At 37.9% G+C, this 25,383-nt stretch overlaps 1 protein-coding gene across 14 annotated transcripts in view; it reads left to right on the forward strand.

Annotated features, from left to right (window-relative positions):
* The first annotated feature begins 6,295 nt into the window (after window positions 1–6,295).
* The window catches only part of BRSK2 (BR serine/threonine kinase 2), a 466,168-nt gene continuing 447,080 nt past the window's right edge, over window positions 6,296–25,383 (forward strand). For 9 of the 14 annotated variants that reach the window (XM_087950842.1, XM_087950844.1, XM_087950851.1 and 6 more), the window contains exon 1: window positions 6,296–6,837. In XM_087950842.1, coding sequence (XP_087806968.1) covers window positions 6,744–6,837 — 94 coding nt within the window. In that variant the 5' untranslated portion in view covers window positions 6,296–6,743. The remainder of the gene's footprint in view (window positions 6,838–25,383) is intronic. The other 5 variants (XM_087950853.1, XM_087950855.1, XM_087950854.1 and 2 more) reach the window with 1 other exon arrangement.

A 25,383-nucleotide genomic window follows, 5' to 3' on the forward strand; every position in this document is an offset into this window, starting at 1 on the left:
AGAAATGGTGCAGACTTGGCATGGACTAACTTTTCTTTGTACCAGCTTTCTTATTGGCAACCCATATGAGCAATCCAGACGTATACCCTCTATGCTTTTTGATATGGCATACTTGCCAGGTAATTTTCATCCATCCCTGCTGTAGCTTGCCTGCATCTACCCCAGCAGCAGGCTGCATACCACCACTGAATCTCTTTCATGGGAAAAGTCATCTGGATGAGAAATTAAAGATCACTGCTTACAAATCCATCAAGCTCTTCATTAGGGTAGTAGTTGAAGCCCAATAATACTAGGAAGCGAGAAAGAATCTTTTCCATGGTCTCATGAAAACCAAGAAACACATACTGCACATTCAAATATTTTATTGATCAGCATTCAGGGTGGAGTAAGTCCTTCAGAGGAAAGAGAAATGAGCAGGAAACTTCTGTTTTGGCTCTCAGTGGGAAGAAATAGGACATGAAACTCACTCCAAATGTTACTGTCCTTCATCATGATCCTTGCTTGTCAAAGCTGAAAAGAGAAGGGCAACATTGCCTATAGTTCAGGATTCTAGGTACGGTGTTTTTATAGGACAGATGGAAATTTTGTTATGTAGGGGGGGAAATCAGTTTCGCTCAGCAGTCTAATGCAAAAGACAAACTCTTTAACACCAAAGAACTTCAAAGCCAACCAGCTTTTTTGAGTGGCCTCATAAAAAGTTTATTTAACAAACATCTGGATGACTAATAGATGGCAGCAAAGTGACAAACTCATTCCTGTAATTCTAACGGATTTTAGCAGCTCAACAAAATTGGGAGATTGGAAAAAGAGATGTTGCCACTGTCAAACAATTAAAGACTGGAAATCAAAAATCTATCTCCATCACTCAGAGTTCTTCAATAGACATTAATCTATCTCCTACTCTTATTTACATATGGATTAAGAAACACCACCTATATCATAAGCAGCATGAAGTTTCCAAGAATTCATGGGCAAGGAAGTGAACTCCACTGGAGAACTGAAAGGAATACCTAATCATGGTGTGGCCTCACTGCAGGCTTCCATATATTCTTTTCAGCTGGAATCAATAAACACCTTGAATTTGGAAGTGCAATACATCTTTTGAGGGTTCATAAGAGGAAAGAAAATAACTACCAATGCTCAGTTTCAATACCCAAACAGCAGTATTCAGACGCCACACAGATTTGTATAGTAGTCAAACATGTTTTGGAATGGCATTTTCTAAATTTGTACTCTGTAAAACAAGGAAATATTAATTGATTTAAATCAGGATGCAAGTAAATGGGAATGTGAGGGGCAAACCCAGAAAATTCCAGGGGGGGGGGAGTGTGAGGAAAAAAAGAGAGGAAATAATAGTAGATACCCCTAACTGCTTCATATTTACTAAGGGGAACTAGGAGGGTAATTGCAACTTTCTCTGTTCTACCCTCATCACTAAAGCTGCTGTTCAGACATTCCTTATTTCACTCTTCTTTGAAGAATAATCCTAAAACATGTAGTGACCTTAAGCCACACGAAGCTACATATTCACCTCTATGCCATATTTCCCACCATCCAAGTCAGGTCTAGGAAACCTACCATTATCCAAGTATTATGGTCTACAATTCCCACTATTGTTGATCATTTGTTACTGAGCTGAGACTGATAAGTTTAATTCTTCTGTGTGGGATTTATTTAGTGCTAGTACTGTGCTGTTATAAGGTGTATAATATCTCGTATGCTTCACCTGGAGATATGGACTAGTTCAGTGAGGCAGATTCTTTTTTTTTTAAGTGTTTCATGGAAATTAATAAGAGGGAAGTTCTCACCATAAGGTCCCGGACTGGTTTAAGATTTTGTTAGCAATGGAACTTAAGCTATGGATGACTGGGTACACCGTAGAGTGTAAAAATGATAATCCTTGGTGCTGTCCTTATTCCACTGTTGTTTCTGATGGATCTTCAGTGGCAGAATGCTACCATCAGTTGAGTTTTACTGACCTACTTAGAAAGACCTGCCAGTGTGTCTGCATCCAAAAAGAGGCCACCATTCGTGTTGACATGTATCTTACAGAGTGCAGCCATGACTTACATTCTACTGATGTAATGGTCCTTCTGCTGAAATTTATAGTACCTCAAATTCCTTATTGTGGATTGTCCCTAAATTGCTATGTTAATCATGGTATTGAAACATTTAAATTTTAAAAATTCATTTCAAATTCAGTTCATAATTGATCTAAAACTGCAAATCATGTGATGTGGTAAAGGGACTGATTTTATAAAGACTCACATATACAATTTAATTGACAGTCAATTAAAATCTAAGTATGCAAAACTGTAAATAATCAAACTTGGAAATACACACACATACACATTAAAACATCTCCACAATAAAATGTAACAGCTCTTTGACTTGCAGCCACTTGAAGCAGCAATCAAACAGATATGACAGATGAACATATGATGAAAACAACCTATAACAATTTAAATTTGGGAAACTATAAAGAATAAGTCTTGCAAGTAAAGCTCGCATCAACAAAACTGCAGTTAAATACAGTCAGTGGAAAGGCTTGTTGCAAAAGTACAAAGAATTGGATGTGAGAGACAGTACACAAAGTTGCTTTTATAAGTGAATTAATTTCTGACTGATAAGACTCTTGTGTGATGAACAAATCAGTGAATTATACAAATAAGTAGCTGTTCTTTCAGCATGACGGGTACCCGGCATATAGCTTTTGAACATAAATAAATAAATAACTATAATAAAGAGTTGTTGGAATTTTTCGTGTTGTTTTACTTGCCCGTGCAGAGTGAGAGGATTCTAAGACAAATGATGGTTTTGCACAACGGCCATGTGTGGCAATATAAATCAAATAAATAAATAAATAAACTGAAGGAAAAGCCAGAGGAAAAAACAACATTTCTCTTCAAACCAATTCTAAGAACTAAAACTCATACATTTAGATGCTATCAATATTTTACTAACTATTTCAATGAAGGGAAACATACCATGTTGTTTGAAAATGTTGAACCTTTATGACTGAGTATAGAAGGTATAAGAAAAAGACAAATGAGATGAAGAACAGAAATATAAAAGATAAAAAACATGTGCAGAGAGAATAAAGGAGACACTTTTGTAGACATTTGATCAGCTTTCTAAAGTCTGGGCCCTCCATAGGTATTACAATTCAGTTCCTACCATTCTTTGTCAATGGCCCCTAAACTGGGGAAAGCTGGATTAAATCAAGGCAGGTGGCGAGAAGAGGGATTTTCTCAAGTTCAGTGATGAAACAATGAAACTGAAAAACATAAAATGAAATATTTTAGAAAATATTTTTAAAAATATAAAATTACAAGATAATTTCAAACATATATAAAATTATTTTTATATAATATCAGTAATATTTAAATTCAAAAGAATGTTATGTTCTATAGAAAGGCAGGAATGCAGGCGATTTATGTAAACCTTAAGCTTAACCAGAATGCTAATTGTTTAAATTCAATAAATTATGGGATGTTGGGGGGCGGGGAACTCCCCAGTCAGGTTTGGAACCACAGCATGCAAGGAGAGGAGTTAACCATTTCTCTTCCCTCTCTATTTGTTCCAGGAGGAAAATGTTCATTGGTTGATGTCACCTTGAACAAATAATGCCTTTGGGGAAAAAGCCTGTAATATCAAGTTAAATTGTTAGTTAAATCCTCTTCCCCCTGCACTGTAATTGTCATTCTAATATTAAATAGTATTGCAGTGCTACAAAATATTATGTATGTTACAATTATGCAATTAAGACCTTGTCATGAGAGCAACATACTGTTTTCTCCATGAAGCCCCAGATAAACCATTAAGTAAAATAAGAATATGTACTGAGCAAAAGATTGGGATGCATGATCAAAATAGTCCTTTTTGAATTTATTATTCCTTAGAATGGGAGAGAGAAAGCCATTATATTTAGACCACAATTCCCTGAGTAGTTTAGGACAGAAGTAAAGTGTTAGTACTGCTTCATACTGCACTGCTAAGATCACACTTGGAAACGGTATCCAGTTTTGATCACCACAATACAAAAAAGACGTTGAAACTCTAGAAAGAATGCAGAGAAAAGAACAACAAAGTTAATTATGGGACTGGAAGATAAAACATATGATGAATGGTTGCAGGAACTGGGTATATCTAGTCTAACAAAGAGAAGGACTGGGTTGACTTTATAGCAATATTCCAATATTTCAGGGGCTGCCAGAGAGAGCAGAGATTCAACCTAATTCTCCAAAGCACCTGAGGGCAGGAAAAGAAGTAATGGTCTTATCAAAGAGGGAACTTAGAAGTAGGGAGACATTTCCTGACAATGAGAATTTACAGAGGACACCAGATTTGAAATGATTGGTATGAATAAATGTCTAAATAGTTGCTGTGGTGTTTGAACTGGAGTGAACAACCCTAACCATTGATCAGCATGTTTCCAAAACACCCTTTTGAGGTGACTGAATGAAGTACTCCATGGAAAGCCAATGTAGCATAATAATAAGATAAATGGATAATTAATAATTCAGTACCTGGGGAAAAAAATAAAAGAATAGAATCCAGGAGACATCTGAGTAAGAGACCTACCACTCCACCACCAAGTGAAATTGACCCACAGTTATTTTCATCTCTGATAACCCTGAAATGCTGGGAACAGAACGGTGGGAGAAACGAACAAAGAGGTGGGGTAAGATGAGAGTTCCCAGGTTGCCTAAAAGCTCTGCCAAGCTGTAATGCATCAGGAGATAAAACCAGATTTATTGTTATTTTGCATATACAGTATTACAGCTGAATTGATAATAATAAATCAATTCATCTCCTGGAATCTACTGTCATACTGTGAAAGGGCAGATTTGGGCTACTTCCAAGCTACAGCAGAAATTCCACGTGGAAGTGATTTTATAGAATCCTAAACACTATTTTGGTTTGGTGGTAGGATCTGGGCTAAACATTCCATGTTGGAGTGGAGTCCATGTTGAAGTGGAGATCCATGATCTTAGAGCAAAGCTGAGACATTATTATCCCAGGTAACTTTTCATTCTAAAAGAACAATGGGTTTGTCCCAAAGGTGCTTTTTCAAGAGGCAATTGGATGTCCCTGTTTTTCTTTGAAGTTTTTCTTGTTTTTCTTTTCGCTTCTCATCCAAGAAGCTTCTTCAGCACTGACTGGATAGTGGGGAATGGAAGAATTTATATAAAAACAAGAAAGTCCAGTTGCCTCTTGAAAAAGCACCTTTGGGACAATCATGACTTGGATGACTGAGAATCTCCATAGATGAACAATGGAGTTAACAATGGAAAATCTGGAGTACGGGTCACACAAGATTTAGAAGTCCTTGTGTATTATATGGAATAGGACTATCCTAGACTGTATGCAGAAATGGAAAGCAGTTTATTTTTCTTCAGCTATCTGAAGATCATGCACCTGTTGTTTTTTCAGTCTAGAGCTTGTATTACTTTTTAGTTTTAAGAGGTTTTTTAAAAAAAATATGAAATGTAAGAGGCTGTTGTCTGAATTGCTTAAGTATAAACAAGATGGTGCTTTATATCAATATTCCATTTTAAAATCATCCTGCCATTTGGGGAACATCAATTTACAGCATGTACTGAAGATCACACTGGCTTCTGGCATAAGAAAAAAAAATAGTGCTAGGAGTTTGTCAGATGACATGATGTCTTTCCCCCCAGTTGTGTTCAACTTAATTTATTGCTAACAAGATTTTACCCTGCTTAGGTTCAGTTTTTGCCTCTTCATTTTTATTTTTTATTTTTAGGTCAGCTAACTCCCCTGAAATTCCTTACAAGCCAACTCCACTTCGCGATGCTCTTCTTAAGAGGACTTACTTCAACTAAAAAAAAAAAAGGGGGGGGGGACCTTAATATCCATGTCTCCAGTTTAATTTCCTTCTCCTTCCCTGTGATGTTGGCGTCCCAGCTCGAGCACCGTTTCAATGTGATTGGGACGGATGAAGGGCAGAACTGGCTTGGACCCAAAGCAGATAAAGAGAGCCGGGTAGCTCTCCCTCCCTCCCTCCTGCTAGGCAGACAAAGTTTGAAACGGGGCAGAGTTTGAAACGGGATCAACCCCTGTCCTGATGAGACGAATCCCCTCGCCGTGTGATGATGGCTGTTGCCATTGGTTATTATTACGCGGCTCGGCATCGAGGCAGAAAGCAGCCGCCGCGACCGATGCTTTGATGGGAAAGAAAAGGTAGTGGATGGAGAGGAGGAGAGGGGAGGGGAGACGGGCCGAGATGTTGTCGGGGATTGGCTGCGCCTCATGTCAGTCGGAGCGACTGGCCCCAGCGCTTCCGCTGCTCCCGCTCCAGCTGAGCAGCTCCTAAAAGCGTGCGAGTGCTGCGAACCGGCATCATGCTTCGGATGCTCGGAGATTTCCCCCGCCCCTAAGCCCCGGCTAAATAAGTGTTCCTGGGCATCCCTTCCCTAGCAGGACAGACAGGAGGAGGAGGAGGAGAGGAGGAGGAGGAGGAGGAGAAAAAGCGGAGAAAGAGGGGGGGAGAAAGAGAGAGAGAGAAAGAGAGTTAATTTTCCGCCAAGTGGACGAGGCTCAGGAGAAGAGTCAGAGCGCGACAGCGCGAGAGAGACCGGGCGCTTTCCTTGCACAGCGGCCAAGTCGGAATTTGAAGCAACCAGCCACGAAAAGGAAAAAAAAAAAACCGAGCCCGGAGCTTCCCCAAGCGGGATACCAGGCGCAGCATCGCAAAGCGTTACTCCAGCCAGGTAGAAATGACATCAACTGGCAAAGAAGGCAGCGGAGCTCAACACGCGCAATATGTTGGACCCTACCGCTTGGAGAAAACGCTGGGCAAAGGACAGACAGGTGAGTTTCCTCGGCGGCAGCCGCCGCCGCCGCCGCCGCCAAGCAAACCCAGGGGGAGAAGAAGGTGGCAGTCGCGGACATGACGGGAGATGGGAGAGTCCGGCCTCGCGGGTCCCTTCCTTGTCTTGTCGCTGTGGCATCTGCTATCGAAGGGGGTTCCTTTTCGTGTGGCTCTTTTTTTGTGGGGGTGGGGGGTGGGGAAGAGAGATTTGGGGTGATTTGCATCTTGTTTTAAAGCCCAGCTTTGCTTTGTGTGGATCACTCCTGGAAAGGGGTGGTGTTCTGATGACAGTCAAAGTGCCGGTGGGGAGGGGCTGGTAGAATTGGGGGGGAGAGTGAGAGAGAGAGAGATGCTCAGCTGCTGGTCAATTTGGCTTGGATTCAGTTGCATGGCTTTCATTTCTTTTCTTTAAAAAAAAAAAAAGGAATCGTAGATCAAGAGGAGGAGGAGGAGGAAACAGGGAGTCACCAGCAGTGTTTTATGACATCATGACTGAAAAGGGTGTAGTCTTGAAGGTGCAGTTAGTAGAGGTGTGGGGAAGAGGAGAGAACACATAGAGTGCAATTTATGGCACCGTCTTTGTTGATGATTTGGAAGGCGACCAAAATGGGAAGGGGTGGTCGCTAGGAAAAGAAGAAGAAAAAAAAGACTTGCCAATCCTGCCCTGGATGTCTTATTTTGTTTTCCCCACTAAACACAATTTCCTGCTGCTTAGAGGAAGATCCCCTGTTCTGCAGTCAGATGCCAGAGATTTGTTGTTTGTGGTCCTCTGAGAAGAACAATGGCAAGGAATATTAACAGAAGGAAAGAGAGTGTGGAGGGCATTAGCCGGGAGCAGGTGTGTTTGCCCTCAATGATATAATTAGATCCCCTCAATGTATTCAACCGTTTGGACTGGCTGGTTCTCTGCAGCACTAGATGTACTTCAAGGGCAGGCAAAGAGTAATGGCAAAGAAAAGGGCCCTGGCAAACATGGCAAATCTCTGCCTGCCAGATTTCCCATATTTTTGTTCTCCATTTTTGGTAACCAGTCCAGTTGACCCTCTTGTTTGGCAGCCTTTGATTGAGGGACCCCAGAGTAAATTTCAGGTTTTCTGAAGTATCATATTGAGAGATAAACAAAGTAAGATAGGCAGGTTCAGACATTCATACCCTAGAATAGGTCTTTTTGGAAGCTGGTTGGTGTTAAGAGTTGTTCCTTATGGTGGGATGATCAAACGCGGTGCATTGTGTTTTGTTCTCTCTTTTTTTTTTTTTTAAAAAAAAAGGAAGAGATGAGCTTTGCCCATCTGTTGTCTAAAGGATTTAATAGGCGTTTCCATCTCCAGCTGCTGCCTCTGATCGCCTGTTTTCTTGTTGCCCTGCATGGCAGCAGCTCTGCAGTCTCTGCAATTTTCTTGGGGACAGAGTTGAAATCCAGATCTTTCCGTGAAATAGGCCAACCTTTTTCTGCAACAATTAAGTGTGCAACCCTTCTCCACACTCTTTTCCTTCCTCCTACCTCCAGCCCCATAGCAACTGCCTGTCGGTCGTGTCAATGGGAAGGTTTCTGGGGAAAGTGTTGCTTTAAAACGGAAAACGACTTTTATTTGTTTGTATCTTGCTCCTTCTCATATTGCAGTAGCTGGAAAATCAGTTTACCTTTATCCTCCATAATGTTGAAGGCTAGGTTTTTTTTTTTTTTTCAATTATAGCTTCCGCCACTCTGAAATATATCTTGTCATGAATAACAGAGCCGAGGAATACGAAATTCCTGCCAAAATGATTGCAGTATTATGGTGCACCAATAAAAACCCTGGATGCTGTTTCCGGAGGGGATTTCTTGCCCTTTGCTATGACTATGTAAGAGGCCTTAAATCTATGAACTCAAACCTTATCCTCGTTACTGTGATTTTTGTCTACTTCCAGTTGAGGTCTCCCACTCTGCCCCCCCCCCTCCCCAGAGTTTGAGTTATCTCAAAAGCAGCTACAATAGCAGTATTTCAGATTGATGATTCTTCAAAAGCTTTGCCAGAAGTAAGTCCTTCTGAGTTCGGAGGGACTTGCAAGTTAAGTAAAGGAGCAAAAGACAACAACCTATAGATTTAGATCATACATTTGGATCATCGCAGGGTATTATTCAGCTAAAGGGTTAACTGCAATTTGTCCTCCCCCTTCCTTCACTAATCTTCCAGTCTTCCTTCTGAGTGATTAGAGAGTGGGAGAGGGGAGTGGGGGGGGGGGCAGAGCCTGTGTTCAGAGAGATGTTGTGGTCTACTTTTGCTGGTCTTTGAGAACCTGAATTAGAGCAAACATGTTGTTTGTCATTTTACAGGAAATTGTAAATGAACTTCCCCTCTTTCAGTCCTGATTTATAACAAATGTTCATGCAATGCTGGGATACATAGATAAAATCTAAATGTGTTTTAAAGACCCCCCCCTAAGAATTATTGGTATATAGAGTTTTAATTCGGTGCTCGCTTGCTTAGGAGGTTGGGAGGTACAACTACTGAAGTCAACGGGACTTTCTTCTGGAAAACAAAAACAAAAACAACCACCATGCATGGAATTGCAGATATTTGTTTACTTTCTCCCATATTCAAAATTGATATATTAAATCAATTATGGTCAATTTTCTTTGCTATTACACTTAGAATTTTGGAAAAGAATCAGTGATAAATAGCCAAGCGATGGCATTTTTGTCTATCGTTCCTAGAGTCCTAAGGAGAAGAGGGCATTTAGTAAGCTTCTGGTAGGGAGTATCTGAACATGTAGTCGTTCACTTGGAGATTCAATAATCTTGTGCTCAAGAGGCTGGCAGTTCAATAGAGTTATGTAGACAGTTTGCAACTCAAGCAGAACCACACCATAGAAAGAAGGAAAAATGAGACATGGAAAGTGTTTGTTGATATTTTTAAGGTAATTTCATGAAATGTATCATGACTCCAACAACCATCCAGAGTTATCCTGAGGTAAGATGGATGGTCAATACGTTTTATAAATAAATAAACAATCTATTGTCTTTATTCTCCTGTAACTTCAGATTTGTTTGTATGTTTTAATCCACCTCCTCCCCCTACTTAACTTGCAAAGTGTTTTTGCTATAAAGTTCGTTATTGTAAGTTCAGGACCGTCTATTTCCTTTTCTATAAAATACAAAAGATCAAAGCTAAAGATTTGGGAAGGCAAATGCTGGCCTTGGTCCTAACTGAACTTTGAACTTCTTTAGCTTCTGCATAGTTTTAAATGGCAGGCTTGATAAATGAGCATGAAACAAGGAGATTTTAACAGGCAAGAAGTCCAGATGGTACATCTATGCAGCCGTGATGACATCTATTCTTGCATGTGCAAAACTGACCTTGCAAACCGTATTCAGGACACGATACATTTTAGGGCTCTGGATGATGACAATGCTAATTCTCCTTCAGAGCAGGGAAAGCAAAGCTCGTCCGGTAGAGTCTGGTACATCAGGCCTGTGGCAAATGATTGATGTCACAAAGGGAGGATTATGGTCTCCTGGTTTCAAAAGCAAGAGGAGGGCACTGACCAAAGGAGTGCATAACATTTGCCTGCAGTCTTGCTGTAATATGGGCAGTGTGGCAAAACCCGGGGGAAGAAATTCTTAATAATGCAGTGTAAGAATTCCATGCATGTATAATTAAATTAGATTGTTGTAGTCAGACAATTGGCCCTTTGTTATTGTATGAAGCAGAGTTTTAAAGGGTTGTGCTGTTGTTTTCTAAAACTTGACTTGCAGGGAATCCACTCAATAGGAGGAGAGAAGGAGATGCAATAAATAGAGTGATACTATAATTTTACAAATGTGATTATTAGATTATGAGGAAACATCTTGAAAATTTCAACACAAACCAATTGCTTTTAAAGGGACAAGCAAGCGATGGTTCACTTTGGACTGAAATACTGTGGCATACTTAATTATAGGAGGTTTGCACTGTAATTAACTGTAATGAGCAAAAATGTAGTGTTTTGTGTTTGCAGTAACACACCAGGAAACATTTGTGCTTAGATAACAATTCCAATTCAGAAGTATTATCCAAATGAAGCTAAATTGTCTTTAATTTGGCATTGCTGGTTTATAATTTCATTTATATGAAAGTGATATTTCAAATATTTCTCATAATGAGGTTTTATTTAGAGTTAGCAATATCTTTATATTTTGTTTTCACTTGGCTGATCTTCATATATTTGTTTTATATATCTTATATATCTGTTTTAATATTCCAGGTCTCAAACGTTTTAAAGCCATATTTGGGGATATTGCTCTCATTTTACTATTGGAACATCCTAACCTCAAAACTTGTATGGCTGCATTATAGCAAGTTAATAGAATTAAATTATATTCCATGATCCTTTAGTTGTTATTAATGAGGTCTTGATGAACTTGATATTTTTCCTTCCTAGTTGCATGTCTTTTCCTTTTTCAGAAACAGTTCTCAAATTTTGATGGCACTTTTTTTTCCTGAAAGCATTTTAGTGAATATAATTCAGATTCTAAACCTATTTAGAAACATATACTATTGAGTCAATGGATTTCATTTCTATTCACAGAGCCAGAGTTACTGTAGTAAAAAAAAATGAAATTGCTTTGGCTGTTTGATTCATCTAGACTGAACTTCCCAATTTGAAATGAATTTCAATTATTACATTTAATAGAAAGCCTCAAAACTATAATCAAGCATGCATGGAAGACAGCAAATTGAGGAAGATTAGTCTAACTTTATCAACTTGGGTTGAGACCTTTCTGTGTGATGTCATGGCTTTAGTCATATAGGTTTCTTGCCTTTGCTGATAGATGGAGCTATACTTTTCATCTTTAAAATCATGGTATCCTAAAGCAAAGTTTGGTAGGATTAGAAATGGAAGACATCATTTTGTGATCTCTCCAACAGCAATAGCACTTAGACTTATATACTGTTCATAGTGCTTTACAGCACTCTTTGAGCGGTTTACAAAGTTAGTGACAATTTGTCCCCAACAATCTAGGTTCTCATTTTATCTACCTTTGGAAGGAGGGAAGGTGAGTTGACCTTGAGCCCCATCAGGATCAAACTCCTGGCTGTGGGCAGATTTAGCCTGTAATACTGCATTCTAACCACTGCACCAGCCACCAGGGTTCACTAATCCCATTGAAGCTTTGGAGGCCCAAATTAAATTGCTTTCCTATATTCAGAACAACCCATTTCAATGGGTACCTCCTGTTTGTGTTAGCATGTAATTTAAAAAAAAAATTCTACCGTAGAATGGCTAATTCCAATTACCAGAATGCTCAGCATTGGCCATTTGGAAGGGTGCCTTGTTTGGGGGTGGACTGTTCCAAACTATGTAATATCAAGATGATTTTTCAGAGAGGTTGCAAGAGGGTTGCTCTCAGTAAATTACTGCTACCCAACCCAATTATTTTCTTTTTGTACTAAAATATGTAGCCTGGTGCCTGCATTAAAACCTAAAAATGGTGATGTATGCAAAAAGACTTAACAATCAAAAGTTAATAAAGATAAGGGTGGGCATACTGACGCGAGGTAAAGTGGGATTCAATTTGCAGCATCTTCTGGTCAATATTTTTGAGAGTGCACAGTTTCACAGTTTTGAAATGTAACAGGATTCCTCGTTACTCTGACATCAGTCGTGGCCAGAAGAACTTTATCTAGTTATGTTTGGAGTTCCAGTTTAGGATTTTGGCTTCTGTGATAAAGTAATCCTGTTAATCCTGTAGAAAATTAAGAAGCTTGCATTGGCATAAATGCAATGTTGTCATGCAGACTACCTCTTCTCATTTGCTCAGATATTGGAGAACTCTCTTACTGTTTGCTTTACTTTTGGTTTTGTCGATATTAAAACAATATCTTATGATTCTGATTGAGATATGAAGTTGCTGAGAAAATAGCAATAGAACTTAGACTTATATATCGCTTCACAGTGCTTTACAGCCCTCTCTAAGCAATTTTTACAAAGTAAATTGCCCCCAACAATCTAGGTCCTCATTTTACCAACCTCATAACGATGGAAGGCTGAGTCAGCCATGAGCCGGTGAGAATCAAACTCTTGGAGTGAGCAGTGAGTTTAGCCACTGCTTATATTCATATTTTGAGTGCATTATTTATTAATTAGGAATGTGTGTGTGTGTTCAGCTTATGAGCTTTGATCTATAGGAAAGGAAGGAATGGAATCCTTGCGGATTTTACTCTGCTAGTTGCCAACTATAGGGGGCGGTGCCAAACTAGAAGTAGTTTTATTGGTTCTCATGCTACTTTTGAAAAGAAGACCTAAGCACTATTTGTTTTCAGAACAGTCTTAGAACTGAAGCTTTCATCTCTTGCGAGAAGGAAAATTATCTGACTACAATGGTGCTCGATTGGCTCCTCAGAGAAGCTATATTGGAGCTGTAGAGCAAATAGGATACATACCTACATCTCCATATTTGAGTTTTATGACTATTGACTTTTAGAAGCTACTTCTGATTAGGAAAATTTGTTGATATGATATTTGGCACCTTGTAGAAAGGATAGACTCATCAATATGTTCCCTCAAATAAGAGAAAAAAATCAAGTCAGCTCTTGAAAAGGTTTTATTATTTGGAAATCATAGTTAATTTAATTAATTTTAATCCCTTAAAGAAAGTACAAGATATACTTGCTTTTCAAAAGCACATTTCCATTAGCAAGCAACTTTTCTGAAAGGTAGGAAAATTCTGATATATTTAGGTCAAATTCAGAAAATGTTTAAGAAAACTCTTGCCATTCCAGAAGGCAATAAAGAGCTAACTTTTTAAAGCTTAAAACTTAGAGCTGTAGTATGGGCTGATTGATGCAAGGTATGTGTTTTAATGCTGTCCTGTTTTGAAGATTTATATTGCAGATTTGGGGGTTATTTAGTTTTTTAAGGAAACTGCTGAGAATTTTGGGAAACACCATACATTTCAGTAAATTAATAAATTTAAGCAATAGGAAATACAATTTGAAACTCAGAAGAACAAAACACAGACAGACACAAACACATAAGCAATAAAGATATTTTCGCCTTGTAGCAATTTCTGGGATTGTTTTGAAATATGCAGGTCATTTGTGTCATTTTCTTTTGATAAAGTGTCACATAAAAGATGGATCACACTATTTATATACTTGAATCTTAAATATTGCCAGGGTTAAATTTTAAGAAATTAACATAGCTACATTATTAAAATAATTCCCCCCCGCATAGTCATTTTTTCCATTCAGCTAGTTTTTTTAAGCAATTGTCATTTAAATTAAGAATCATAAAATGGAGTGACTCAGAAGGTGATCCATAGTGACTAACATTAGCATGCTAATTAATTTCACAAATAGTAATAACACGTAGGTAACCTGAAGCAAAAACGGATGCTAGTTTGAGTATTGTTAAAAGCATTGTACATTAAGACAAGAACAACAGTATATATTTAAAAGACTAGTGGCCCTTTGGTATAGTGGCAAAGGTGCTAGTCTAGAAACCAGAAGACAATGAGATCTAGACTTCTTCTAGGTATCAAAGCTAGCCAAATGTTGGAGAAGAGCAGGTAGAATTGTTAAGTGTGCCATCAGCTTAGACTTGTTACATTGCCAGAAACTGTCCAAATCCAACTTCCTCTTGAATTCAGTTGACTAGATTGCTGTGGGCAGGCTTGAGCATTAAATCTTTCAACTGCAACTTAACGTATGGTCTTAACAACAACTACTCTCAGTCTAACTCACCTCACAGGATTATTGTGGCGAAAAACAGGAGACAAGACCATTAAGTATCTACACAGCGTTGTGTTGATCAAAACTAAAGGTAGGATAAAAAACCAATAAACAACTTTTCCTCACTTTAAATTTGAGTTTGATTTAATTTGCTTTGATGTATTGTAAGATCGGCATCCGCAATGGATGTTTTTACAGAAACATGATGATCTTGTAGATTTAAATATGAAATACTGAGTTTCAAAGCAATACAGGTAAATTATGTATTACTCTTCTGCTTTTGACTCAAGATAGCCCATGCTCATGGAATTATAAATATAAATGGCATAATCCACATATACAACAGCTATCAGATTAACAGACTCAGGACAATGCTAGAGTTGCAGACATCCAACATTTTGAAGATAAATCTTCTTGGGAATGTGGAGCATCCACTGGCACATTGTTGACTAAGTAGACAAAAAATGAGAGTTGGACAGGAAATTAAAAAAAATTGGTTGCAAAAGGAGGGGGAACAAGTATATAGGCATAAGCATGGATAAAATAAATAATCTCATTGGTGGTTCACTTTCTGATTCATACAAAATAAACTATATTAAAATGTTACTATGATCAGAAATGTAGACTGCAGATAGGCATAAAAGGATGCATGATTTTTAAAAATATAATTGAGTAGGCTTCTCTACAGTCTTACATCCACCAAAAAATCCAGGAAGGAAATGTAGATATGGGGAGGTAATGGAATGGTTTAATCTTGAACCAAAGCAATAAGGCAATTTAAATCATACTAAGTGTCATGACGTTATCAGTGGTGCTGGGAATTAAATAACTGAGCTGAGGAGGAGGAAAATTAAAGTGGAAAAACAAAGTTTATGAAATCAGCCAGGAGAATTTTGAAAATCAGCCTTTTTTAGACGTTTCAGGAATTGTTGATTGAAACCTATGATGTCATTAGCTTGAAGCAATGCATTCATATTGCTTACATTGGTAGATCAGCAGAAAGAAAATGATAACTTCAGCAAGTCATTGTCAAAAAAGACTATGTTTTATTCCTGAAAATTGGCTCTCTAGCTTAGTCTCTGATGGCGATTGATTGATCTGAGAGCCAGACGGCAGAATTAACCCTGAATGGTAGCAAACAGAAGTTACTGTTTTTCTATTGTGCAGCAAGAGAAAAGTCTAAAGTTCTAGTATTTCTTTTCTACATGGCTAATAGCCATTTCCATCTGAGCAAAACATCAGAATGCTAAGCAAATCTGTTCATGACAGTACATTCTTTATACATTAGAGAAATTCATGTCATGAAGTGACATGAGTTTCCTTCAGATTGATTTCTTTGGGAAAAATTAGCTTTTTGAAATTTCAAACCAATTGTATTATGATTTGGATTGTACTCCTTTGTGGTTTGCTGAATTAGAAACAATCCACTAGCCTTAACAGAGGAGCTTAAAAACATAAAAAAGAACATAAACCTTTCTTTCTTCATGTACAACATTTTTATTACTGGGGACAAATCTTGCAGACACTCCATAAACAAAGAGTGCCCATCATTAATTGATAATTTATATTATCATTGCTTGGGTGATGAAAACTACATAATTCGCTATTTTATTAAAGTAGTCCATGATTCCAACTCATGAACCCAGAACACTGAGAAGCAGATGCTAACTTTCTTAGTCTAATTTCTAATTTAAATCTATATAATGATTTCTTCTCCATTTCTGCAGCCTGATTCTTGTATCTATCTGCTCACTGTTGAATATATGCTTCCTCATTATTGATTTTTTATCAGAGGTGACATCGCTGGTTCACCTAGTTGGTTGAAAATTTATGATTTCATATGTGATGGCTCCAATCCAAAAAGCCATCAGTGGGGCAAAGAGCGATATGCTGATGTGCCCATTAGACAGATGGCCAATTTTGATATCAAACACCTGTTTGAGGGGAAAAGAAAAAGCTTGAAATTACTCATTCTTCCAAAGTGATTGGAGGTGTGTGTGTGTGTGTGTGTGTGTGTGTGTGTGTGTGTGTATGTGCAGAGTTGACTGCATCAATCCATCTAGGTGTCAGGCTGGTCCACTTGCAGTATGGGTATTCAGGTGCCATCCTCTTTATGGTAATTTTGTTATAATCAGTCCATATATATGAATGTTTAGTATATCAGTTGGTTTCATTCCAATAAAGGAGCCATTCATAAATGCCTATTACATACATATAGCTTTTCTTGTGCTGGATAGCTAAGTTGGCTTATTTGTACAAGAAAATCTGTACATTTGTGTTTTTACTGCAAAACAATTATTTAATATAAAAATTATTCTTAGTACACATATGAAGAATACTGTCATTGTTTCATTTATTTCAGTATCGATCTCTTGCTATTTGGTTATGAATCAGTAGGCTAATGCTTTTTAACATTGTGAATAATTGCTGTATAATATAACTATAGTTGTAAATTATGACTTTGTGAAGTTGTAAATTATCTACTTTTTTTTTCACCTACTAAATATCCAAAGTAATATGGCAGAAACTCATATTTATTCTAAGCTTAAGGCTCATTGATTGCATGTTGTATCTTAGAATTAGTCTCAAGTGTGATATTTTCCTACTTCACAGAAGCTATGCTGGGCATAGATGTATTATAATGCTTTTCTCTTGAAGAAGCAATTTAATTAGAAGTACCACAGATAATCTTAAACTCCATATCTTAGAAAAGGGTTCATTTCAAACTTTTCAAAAGGTATGGACCTAGCTTCTTAACAAAATATATTACATTGAAAACATGCTATTTTTCTATAATAATTTCATTTTTGATGCCATAGTTAGATTCAGGATCAAGTATTGCCTCTGCAGAAGTGATGTGGCTATTCTCTTTTTATTTCCTATGTGTTCATATAACGAAGTATAATTATTAAGACTACAATAAAACTAAAAATAAATGCATACGAGTAGAAGTCTTAAATATATTAAGGTTGACCGGTTTCTTCAATAATCTTTTTTTTTATTACATAGACATTAAATGTCTACCCTTTCTTCTAGGAGTTGAAGGCAACGTATACAGTATATTTCTCCTTCCTGCATCCCCCCCCCGATAAGTTGATAAGTAAGTTAAGCAGAGATTGGTCCAAAGTCATCTAATTAAGCTTCTATGGATAAGGCTGGATTTGGACCTGACTGTGTGCAGCAGTTTCTCACTTGCATATACCAGCGATAGATATATATATATAAAAATAGATACAGTGTGTGTAAAATGTTGTAATACAATAAATGGCTATGGAAAAGATAATAATAGAACATCTCTTACTGGGCATCTTCCCTTAACAATCACCATTATAAATTAGTGCAAAGACTGTCAGATTATTTATACAAAATAATATAAATTGCAACTAGTGGCAATCATAGGGGTGATTAACCATTAGAATTCTAAGAAAAGAGTCTGAGACATACAATTCTAGATTGTAAGAATATACCTTGTGGTGATTCTTTCCAACAAAACTGAGTTGGTAAGTGAGAAAAACATCTTTAAAGGTTGTCTCTTTTTATATCTTTCTAAATTCACAGACAGAGATAGAATGGGTGGGTATAACTGTATTTTCAAGGGTTTTACTTTTTATTTATTTACGATTCCAGAGGGGTTAGTTGGAAACTGTTTTCAGACAACCATTTAGTAAATGTGCTTCTGCACAATTTATCAATAACTGTCTCTCTACTTCCTGAGGCCTGGTTACTTATAAGGCTATAGTTTTTCAGAAAAAAATATATTCTTGGAAGTAAAGAGAAGATATGATCTTGAGTTCATTTCAATTCTGTGATCCATACTCACTTAACACATCCTGATTTTTCATTTCATTTCAACATAACACGAAAAGTCACAAAACCCCAATTCTCTAACCTGTTAATTAAAATTGTTTTTGACTGGTACATGATGATGAAGGCGTGTAGATAGTCTAGATGTTTACCTTATAAAAGTGATAGATCTGGGTTTTCAAATATGACTGATTGCTAATGAGACATTAATGGCTTGACCTTAGTAGAAACTTCCTCCCTGAGGCAAGATTTTTAATTTAAAGTGAATATAATACATACCTGATTCTAAATACATCATCACATTTTTATATGCATTGGCTGGTCCAGCAGTATGAAAGACAAGTCAATGGTAATTCTACCCAACTGAATGCTGATAAAAAAAGATCAGCTTGCCCCAAGTTTATAACAATTTTTCAGTATCTGTTCTCTAAATAAATTCAAACTTGGTTGTCCTCCAGGATGTGTTGACATACCAAAGCAACTGTTGCATTTTCTCAAGCTCATATACAGGAATAATATATTAGGGCATGTTGTGTAGCTGTTCAATATGAGGACATAACCAGGGGTGGGATTCTACCAGTTTGCACCTATTCGCTAGAACTGGTTGTTAACATTCTAAGCAGTTCAGAGAACCAGTTGTTAGAAGAAATTACTGGCCTAATCCTGTAAGGAAGGCAGGAAGGAAACATTCTGGTGTTGCTTACAGAAACTGCCTCTCCGTTAACCCTTATTACATTCTTGGCAGGCCTAGACTTCCTGTCTCAGGAACTTCTCTGGAGTTTTTTCCCCTCCTTTGCTGGTACTTTGCTTGTATGGAGTGACCATTTAAAGTTACAATGGTACTGAAAAAAGTGACTAATGACCATTTTTCACACTTATGACTGTTGCAGCATCCCCACAGTCATGAGAGGCCAGGCGAGGAGATGCGTGTCTTGATGTGAGTGATATTGAGTTGGCCACGCCCACCAATTAAGCCACGGCCACAGAACCGGTTGTTAAAAAATTTGAATCCCACCCCTGGACATAACTGAGATGTGAATATGATCATTCAATGCTTTCTTATAGGACAGTGGTGGCTAACCTTTTTGGGCTCCCGTGCCAAAAATTGCATGTGCGCTTGTGTGCCAGCACCCAGAAGGCAATGTGCATGCCCCCCACGCCCTGCGCATGTGCGTGTGACCCCCCATGCCACGAGTCTCTGCGCATGTACACACAATCTCCCCTGCACACGTCACATATCTCTGTGCATGCCCGTGAGACCCCCTGGGTGCCCCGCATGTCTCTGCGCATGCATGCGTGCCTCCCCCTGCCCCCCCACCTCCCCCGCATGCACACCAGATACCTGACAGTCAGGTGACCTCTTGCGTGCCGGCATGTGTGCCATAGGTTTGCCATCAACTCAAATGTATCTCTCAAATTTGAGTTCTATGAAATTAGAATTTGAGAGATATATTTGAGTTTATCAGATTGTGCTTCTTGATCATGCTAACATCTCTTTCTAGCAGGATCTCCTTCCATAGACCATAGGGGGTGCGGTGGCTCAATTGTTAAAAACAAATGCAGATTCAAGCTGGAAATCTTGTAGCCTGGGTTCAAGACCCAAGCGCTGTGTGACAGGGTGAGTTCCAGTTACTTGCCCCCAGCTACTGCCCATCTAGCAGTTTGAAAGCATGCAAATGCCAGTAGATAAATAGGTACCACTTCAGTGGGAAGGTTACAGTGTTCCGTGTGCCTCGGTGTATAATCATACTGGCTACATGACCACAGAAAATGTCTTCAGACAACGCTTACTCCCACAGCTAAGAAACGGAGTTGAACATCACCCCCTAGAGTCAGAAATGACTAGATAGGAATGTTACTGTCTTAATATCTGTCTACTCTGTAAAAGTTGAAAGAATTTTCTCCCAATAGCTTCATTCTGTACACATCAAAGATTGGCAAAATTCAGATTATTGAAACATACTGACCCTAAGACCTTCTGAAATCTTCATTCTCATTGTTATAAGGAAAACTAAATTATTAAATGTACAAAAATGAAATGATTTTATTACATGTTAGTAGGGTTATGCAACCCATATAATTTATAACTCTCATTGTGGTTTGATATAAGTGATGTGATGTAACACCACAGAAGCAACTAAAATCTGAGCAGCCAGTAAAAAAAGAATGCATTTTTTTCATGTACAATTTCTATTATTTCTACTACTTTCTACCATTTCTCATATGGGAATATGAAGAGATATTGTTTTAAATATAACATTTGATTGTGCAAAAGTAGTTTTTAGAGTTCTATATTATTAAAAGAGATGTTAATGTCCTACAATAATAAAAAGGCCTTTTTGAGAATGAAGTTTTGAAGTAAATCTGTTGATAATTATTGTGCTCAATAACAAATGGTGTGATGGTATTTTCCCAGGAAGGAGAAAGCACATTTCAAGTAGTGGGGCAAGACAGGAAGTAACACAGCCTGAACCTGGATCAAATACAGAGAAAGAAATTTAGGATAGCCTAAATTATCCCTAGAACTTCCCAGAGTATATCTGTTAGAATTAGAGAAGTATAGATTTACTCTGGCAAGATTCTGTATATCTGATGTGAGCAAATGAAAAACTGAAACACAAACTGCATTCTTACAGTTTGCCATTCTTGGGCTGAGACTGCCAAATATGTTCAGTTCTTTATTTTAGAATTTGATCTAGGAAAGGGATAACAAGGAGAAGAGGCTCACATTTCTCATTCTCATGCTAAGTATGTAATATTTTATCTCCTCTTCTCTGCTAGAATGAGGCTATTTAATGCCCAGAGATGTTTGCCTGGAGTTAGGCAAGACTAGGTTTAGAATGCCAGTTTCCTTTATTGAATGTTGCTTGGTTAAAACTATCCTTCCATCACCCTGTGTTTTTGGTTTATTCACATTTCTTTTGTAGAGGAGGGCTGCTGCATGGGGTATATTTACTCTGTGCTCTGTAGGACTTCTATGTATTGTATTGGAAGGCAGCATTGTGAAAATGGAAGTTAAGTTCTGAACTCTGCTGGATAGAGAGTGTTTTTCGGTACCTTCAGTGCTGAGGGCCCTGCCAATTGCTAGCAATCACTTAGTGCTTAATGCCAGTATAGAACTTTTAAAATCTTTTTCTTTATTTCTTTTTCTGGTTACGCTCAGTTCTCAAGAAGAAACTCCCCACTGATTCATTGCAGACTAACAAATTCTCCCTGGAAGTAGAAAGGTGGCTCTTGATAGCGATGCCATTCTTTTTATAGCATTGGTTATATTAATTCTATAAAGAAAAACATCACCCTATTGATACGATCATTCTAGAGCCTGATGATTCCAATACTTGATCATTTATAGTTGTGGAGAAGAGCAAATGTGAGCACACTGCATTGTTTGTCATTATTTCTCTTGTGCAGTGATACAGTCTAGTCCCATGGTTCTTAATGTGTGGTGTGTGCATCCTCAGGTAGTATGCCACAATTCATAGGGCAGAACCTGCCTGTTATTTTTGCCTGCCTCTGCATGAGTAGCCATGGTCAGCTTTTGAGACTATCTCATTCATTGCCTTAATATGTGCTTCCCTGTGCATCTGGAAAGCCAGCTAGTGGAAAGTGTTGTATGTTTGCTGCCTCCACCTCAGCTCTCCATGCATGCCAACAATCAGCTGGAAAGAGTCTGTATGCCATTTCAACTCTTTGCCTCCCTATGCATGCTGACAGCTTGTGACAGGCTGCTCACTGCTCTGCCTCCTAATGCACCCCCAACAATCAGCTGGTAATAGCTTCCTTGCCTCCTTAGTTCCTGCCTCTCTGTGCATGCTGACAATCAGCTGGTTCAGAGCATATCCACCTGCCTTCACCCTGCCATCTTGTGCATGCCAACAGTCAGCTGGCAGGAGTCTACATGCCACCTCCTTCTCCCGCATGCTGATAGCTAGTGAGAGTCTTTTGCTGCTTTTGCTTCCTAATCTACAATTGGTCCCTGCCTTCCTGTGTCCCAAGAATGGAGTGGTGGCTGGAAATCGGTTCCCTGAAGTATACAAGTGACAATACACGGAGCAACACAAGTACTAGATTTCAAAAAACTGACAATAGTGAACAATGCTGTTACCAACAGTAAGTCTGCACATTCTGTGTCAATGATTTCACATCAACAAGTGAAAAAGAAAGGTGAAAATAGAAAATAGGAGGATGAATATCTAAAAATGGCTTGTCATTTGAGACCCACCCATTCCTAGCCCCACAGTATGCTGATTCCTACTGAAAAAAAATGGAACTTTGATGTTATATATGCGGACATCAGCAAGAATACTCCGCGCACAAAAATGAAAGGATATTTTGAGTCCCACAATGGATGAATGGCTGCAAAAGTTGATAGAGTTAGCAGAGATGATTAAATCGACTGTTTTGATTTAAGAAAAGAATACATCTTTGTTTCTACTTGGAAAAACGCTTTTGGGCTTCGTGCCTGAAGTAGAAAAAGTGAATTTGGTTTTGCTGATTAGATAGGGTTATTGTTATAGAATGGTTAGTATGTACTGTATTATTATGTAAAAGTAAAAAGTTGAGATTCTACATTATTACCTTATTCTACTGCGCTAAAGAATTGGAAGTCAATGCTTTGCTTTTTTTTTTTCCTCCTTTACCCTACACTTTTTCCTCTCCCTTTTCTCCTTCCCTACTTTCCCATTATTTTCATTTGTACTTCTATATCTTATATTTTGATAAACTAACAAAAAATTGAAGTCGGTATAGTGATTTCTATTGAAGTACATTCTTGAGAGAGCAATTTTGTGTTAAGAGTTATTATTACAAGAATAAGATACATAAAATAAATGATATTCAGTTTGTTTATAAATATGGGTTTATGTGTGCCTGTAGATAGGTACAACATTTAGTTTTAAAAGGCCTTTAAAAGCAAAAAGGTAGGAAGGCACAGGCAGACACAATCATAATCATAATCCAATTTACCAAAAATGTGAGCTCCCACATTTTTAATAATGAAAATTATGGGAGGACTCCATGGGGTTTTCCCTGCATTTTGTGAGTGTTTATTAATAGTCCACAATTGAAGAGAAAAATGGTTCTGTCACTGAGATAAAAATACTGAATATTTTAAATGTGAAAAAGGCAATGTTGTTCAGTTGGCTCTTCAGTTTACAAGCTGGCCTGCTGGGATGATATGCATGGTTATTAAGGCTGTGCACTTTTGGGGATTCAGTCTTGAAGATATACTTTAAGAATACATGGAAGCATAACTCACTGCAACATATTAAAGCAGCCGTATTTTTTTTTAGGCTCATAAGACTGCTGCCGAGAAGCTAAAAGATATTTATAAGTTAAAACAACTGAAGGGCACCAGGATTTGTACGTCTTTAGCAAATGAAAATGCTGTTTGCATATATATATTTCAATAAATTTAGACGTTAGAAAAAACAGTTGTAAAGACTCAGCTTCCTACTTTCATAAATCTTTCAGGAGTTTTGAAAGAATATCAACTCTTTACATTTTTATTGTGGAGATTTTAAAGATCTGCTGCCAGTCAGAATGATAAATCAACATAAGGCAACTTTGTACTAATTTTTGTTGCTACTATGGCCCTTCAGATGGTAACATGACAGTGACAAATGCCACCTGATTTATTGTATTTCATGTTTCACACTAAGGCTTAAGTCATAGAGGATTTGCAAATCATTCCCCAACTTTAGTCAAGAGCCCATAAAAGAGAGAAAGAATATATCCATGGTCTGTAATAACCCTCACACTCTGGAAAGTCTTTAGAGCCTGATTTAGATTGTTCCATCAATGCTGTCAGATCTAATTTGGACTAATTGGTATTAGTTTAAGCTGTCCTGACTTTTTTTTTTTTTTGCTAATATTCAATATTATGTCTTTTAACTATTGGTTTTGTTTATGAGGAATCGGCTTATGTACTTGTCATAAGGATGTCCATGATATATGTACATCCCTATTATTAAGTGCTTTTTCAGGGCATTCATATTTATTGTATCTTTAGTATCTATTGTCACAGGCTGAAGTGATCTCATCAGAGGACTCTAAATATTGTTGCATTGTCTGTACAATCCGTATTAAAATGACTACTTGTAATTAATATGTTTAGTGTAGCACATAGTTTTTATCAATTTTGCCAATGTTGTGTTTTGGTGTTTGACCACAATAATAAACGAACCTTTTAATGAGTATTTGAAAATGTTTTTATGGAACAGCTTCTCAGTCACCCTCAACTTCATTAAGACCTTAGGATGAGACAAGATAGAAAGTAAAAGGCTTTCTCATTAATGTACTGTGCAATGAGCATCTTCTTTTTAACTCTAGTGGATTGTATAGTTCTTTGACAAATGCAGACTCAAGAATCACGTTCCCTTCTTGTCTTCCACTTTTGCTATAACATATTGCTAATGGACTTGGAAAATTACCAAATAATTGTTGTTCTTGCTGGCAATGTATCTAGGGCTGGGAGAGAGGGGGAGTTGAAAGCTTGATATAAATATTTGATTTTTACTGTTTGTTGAGCCACATCTGTTGTTCCCCCCTGCCCCCACCATGGATGAGAATGCAGGTGATTTCCTTCTGGCTATCGCTGGATGGGGAGGAATGAATACTGTAGTAATTTTAGAACCCAGTGCAGTCAGGTGCAGATGCATTGCTATTGTCAAGGGCGAAGCAAAAAACCAAAGCAGCAAAGCTGCCCCTTTATTTGCAAACTTTTATGCATGGTCTTGAAAGAACGTGTGATAAGAAATGCAGTGGAAGTCCCCGTGAACCTAGTGGGATTCCCTAACTGGTTCCTCAAGCAGGATTTCTATCACTCACCACATGCTGGAAGCAAAGCGAGATGCTGAGAGAGCAAGATGGAATTTGGTACTCTGGCAATTGTATAAAAGGTCTTTTCCTAAAGAAGGCCATTAAGGAACAACTGGATCTCTCTGTTTTGGGGTGTGAATGAGTATGCATGTCTCTCCAGGCGTGGTTGTACAATTGTTGTCATATAAAGCTCTATTATATTGAGGCTTGGCAAAGGCAGACTTTATA

The sequence above is a fragment of the Notechis scutatus genome, chromosome 1 (genome assembly GCF_049901735.1).
Source record: "Notechis scutatus isolate UNSWTSFEM ecotype Mainland chromosome 1, rNotScu1.2, whole genome shotgun sequence".
Classification (NCBI taxonomy): Eukaryota; Metazoa; Chordata; class Lepidosauria; order Squamata; family Elapidae; genus Notechis; species Notechis scutatus.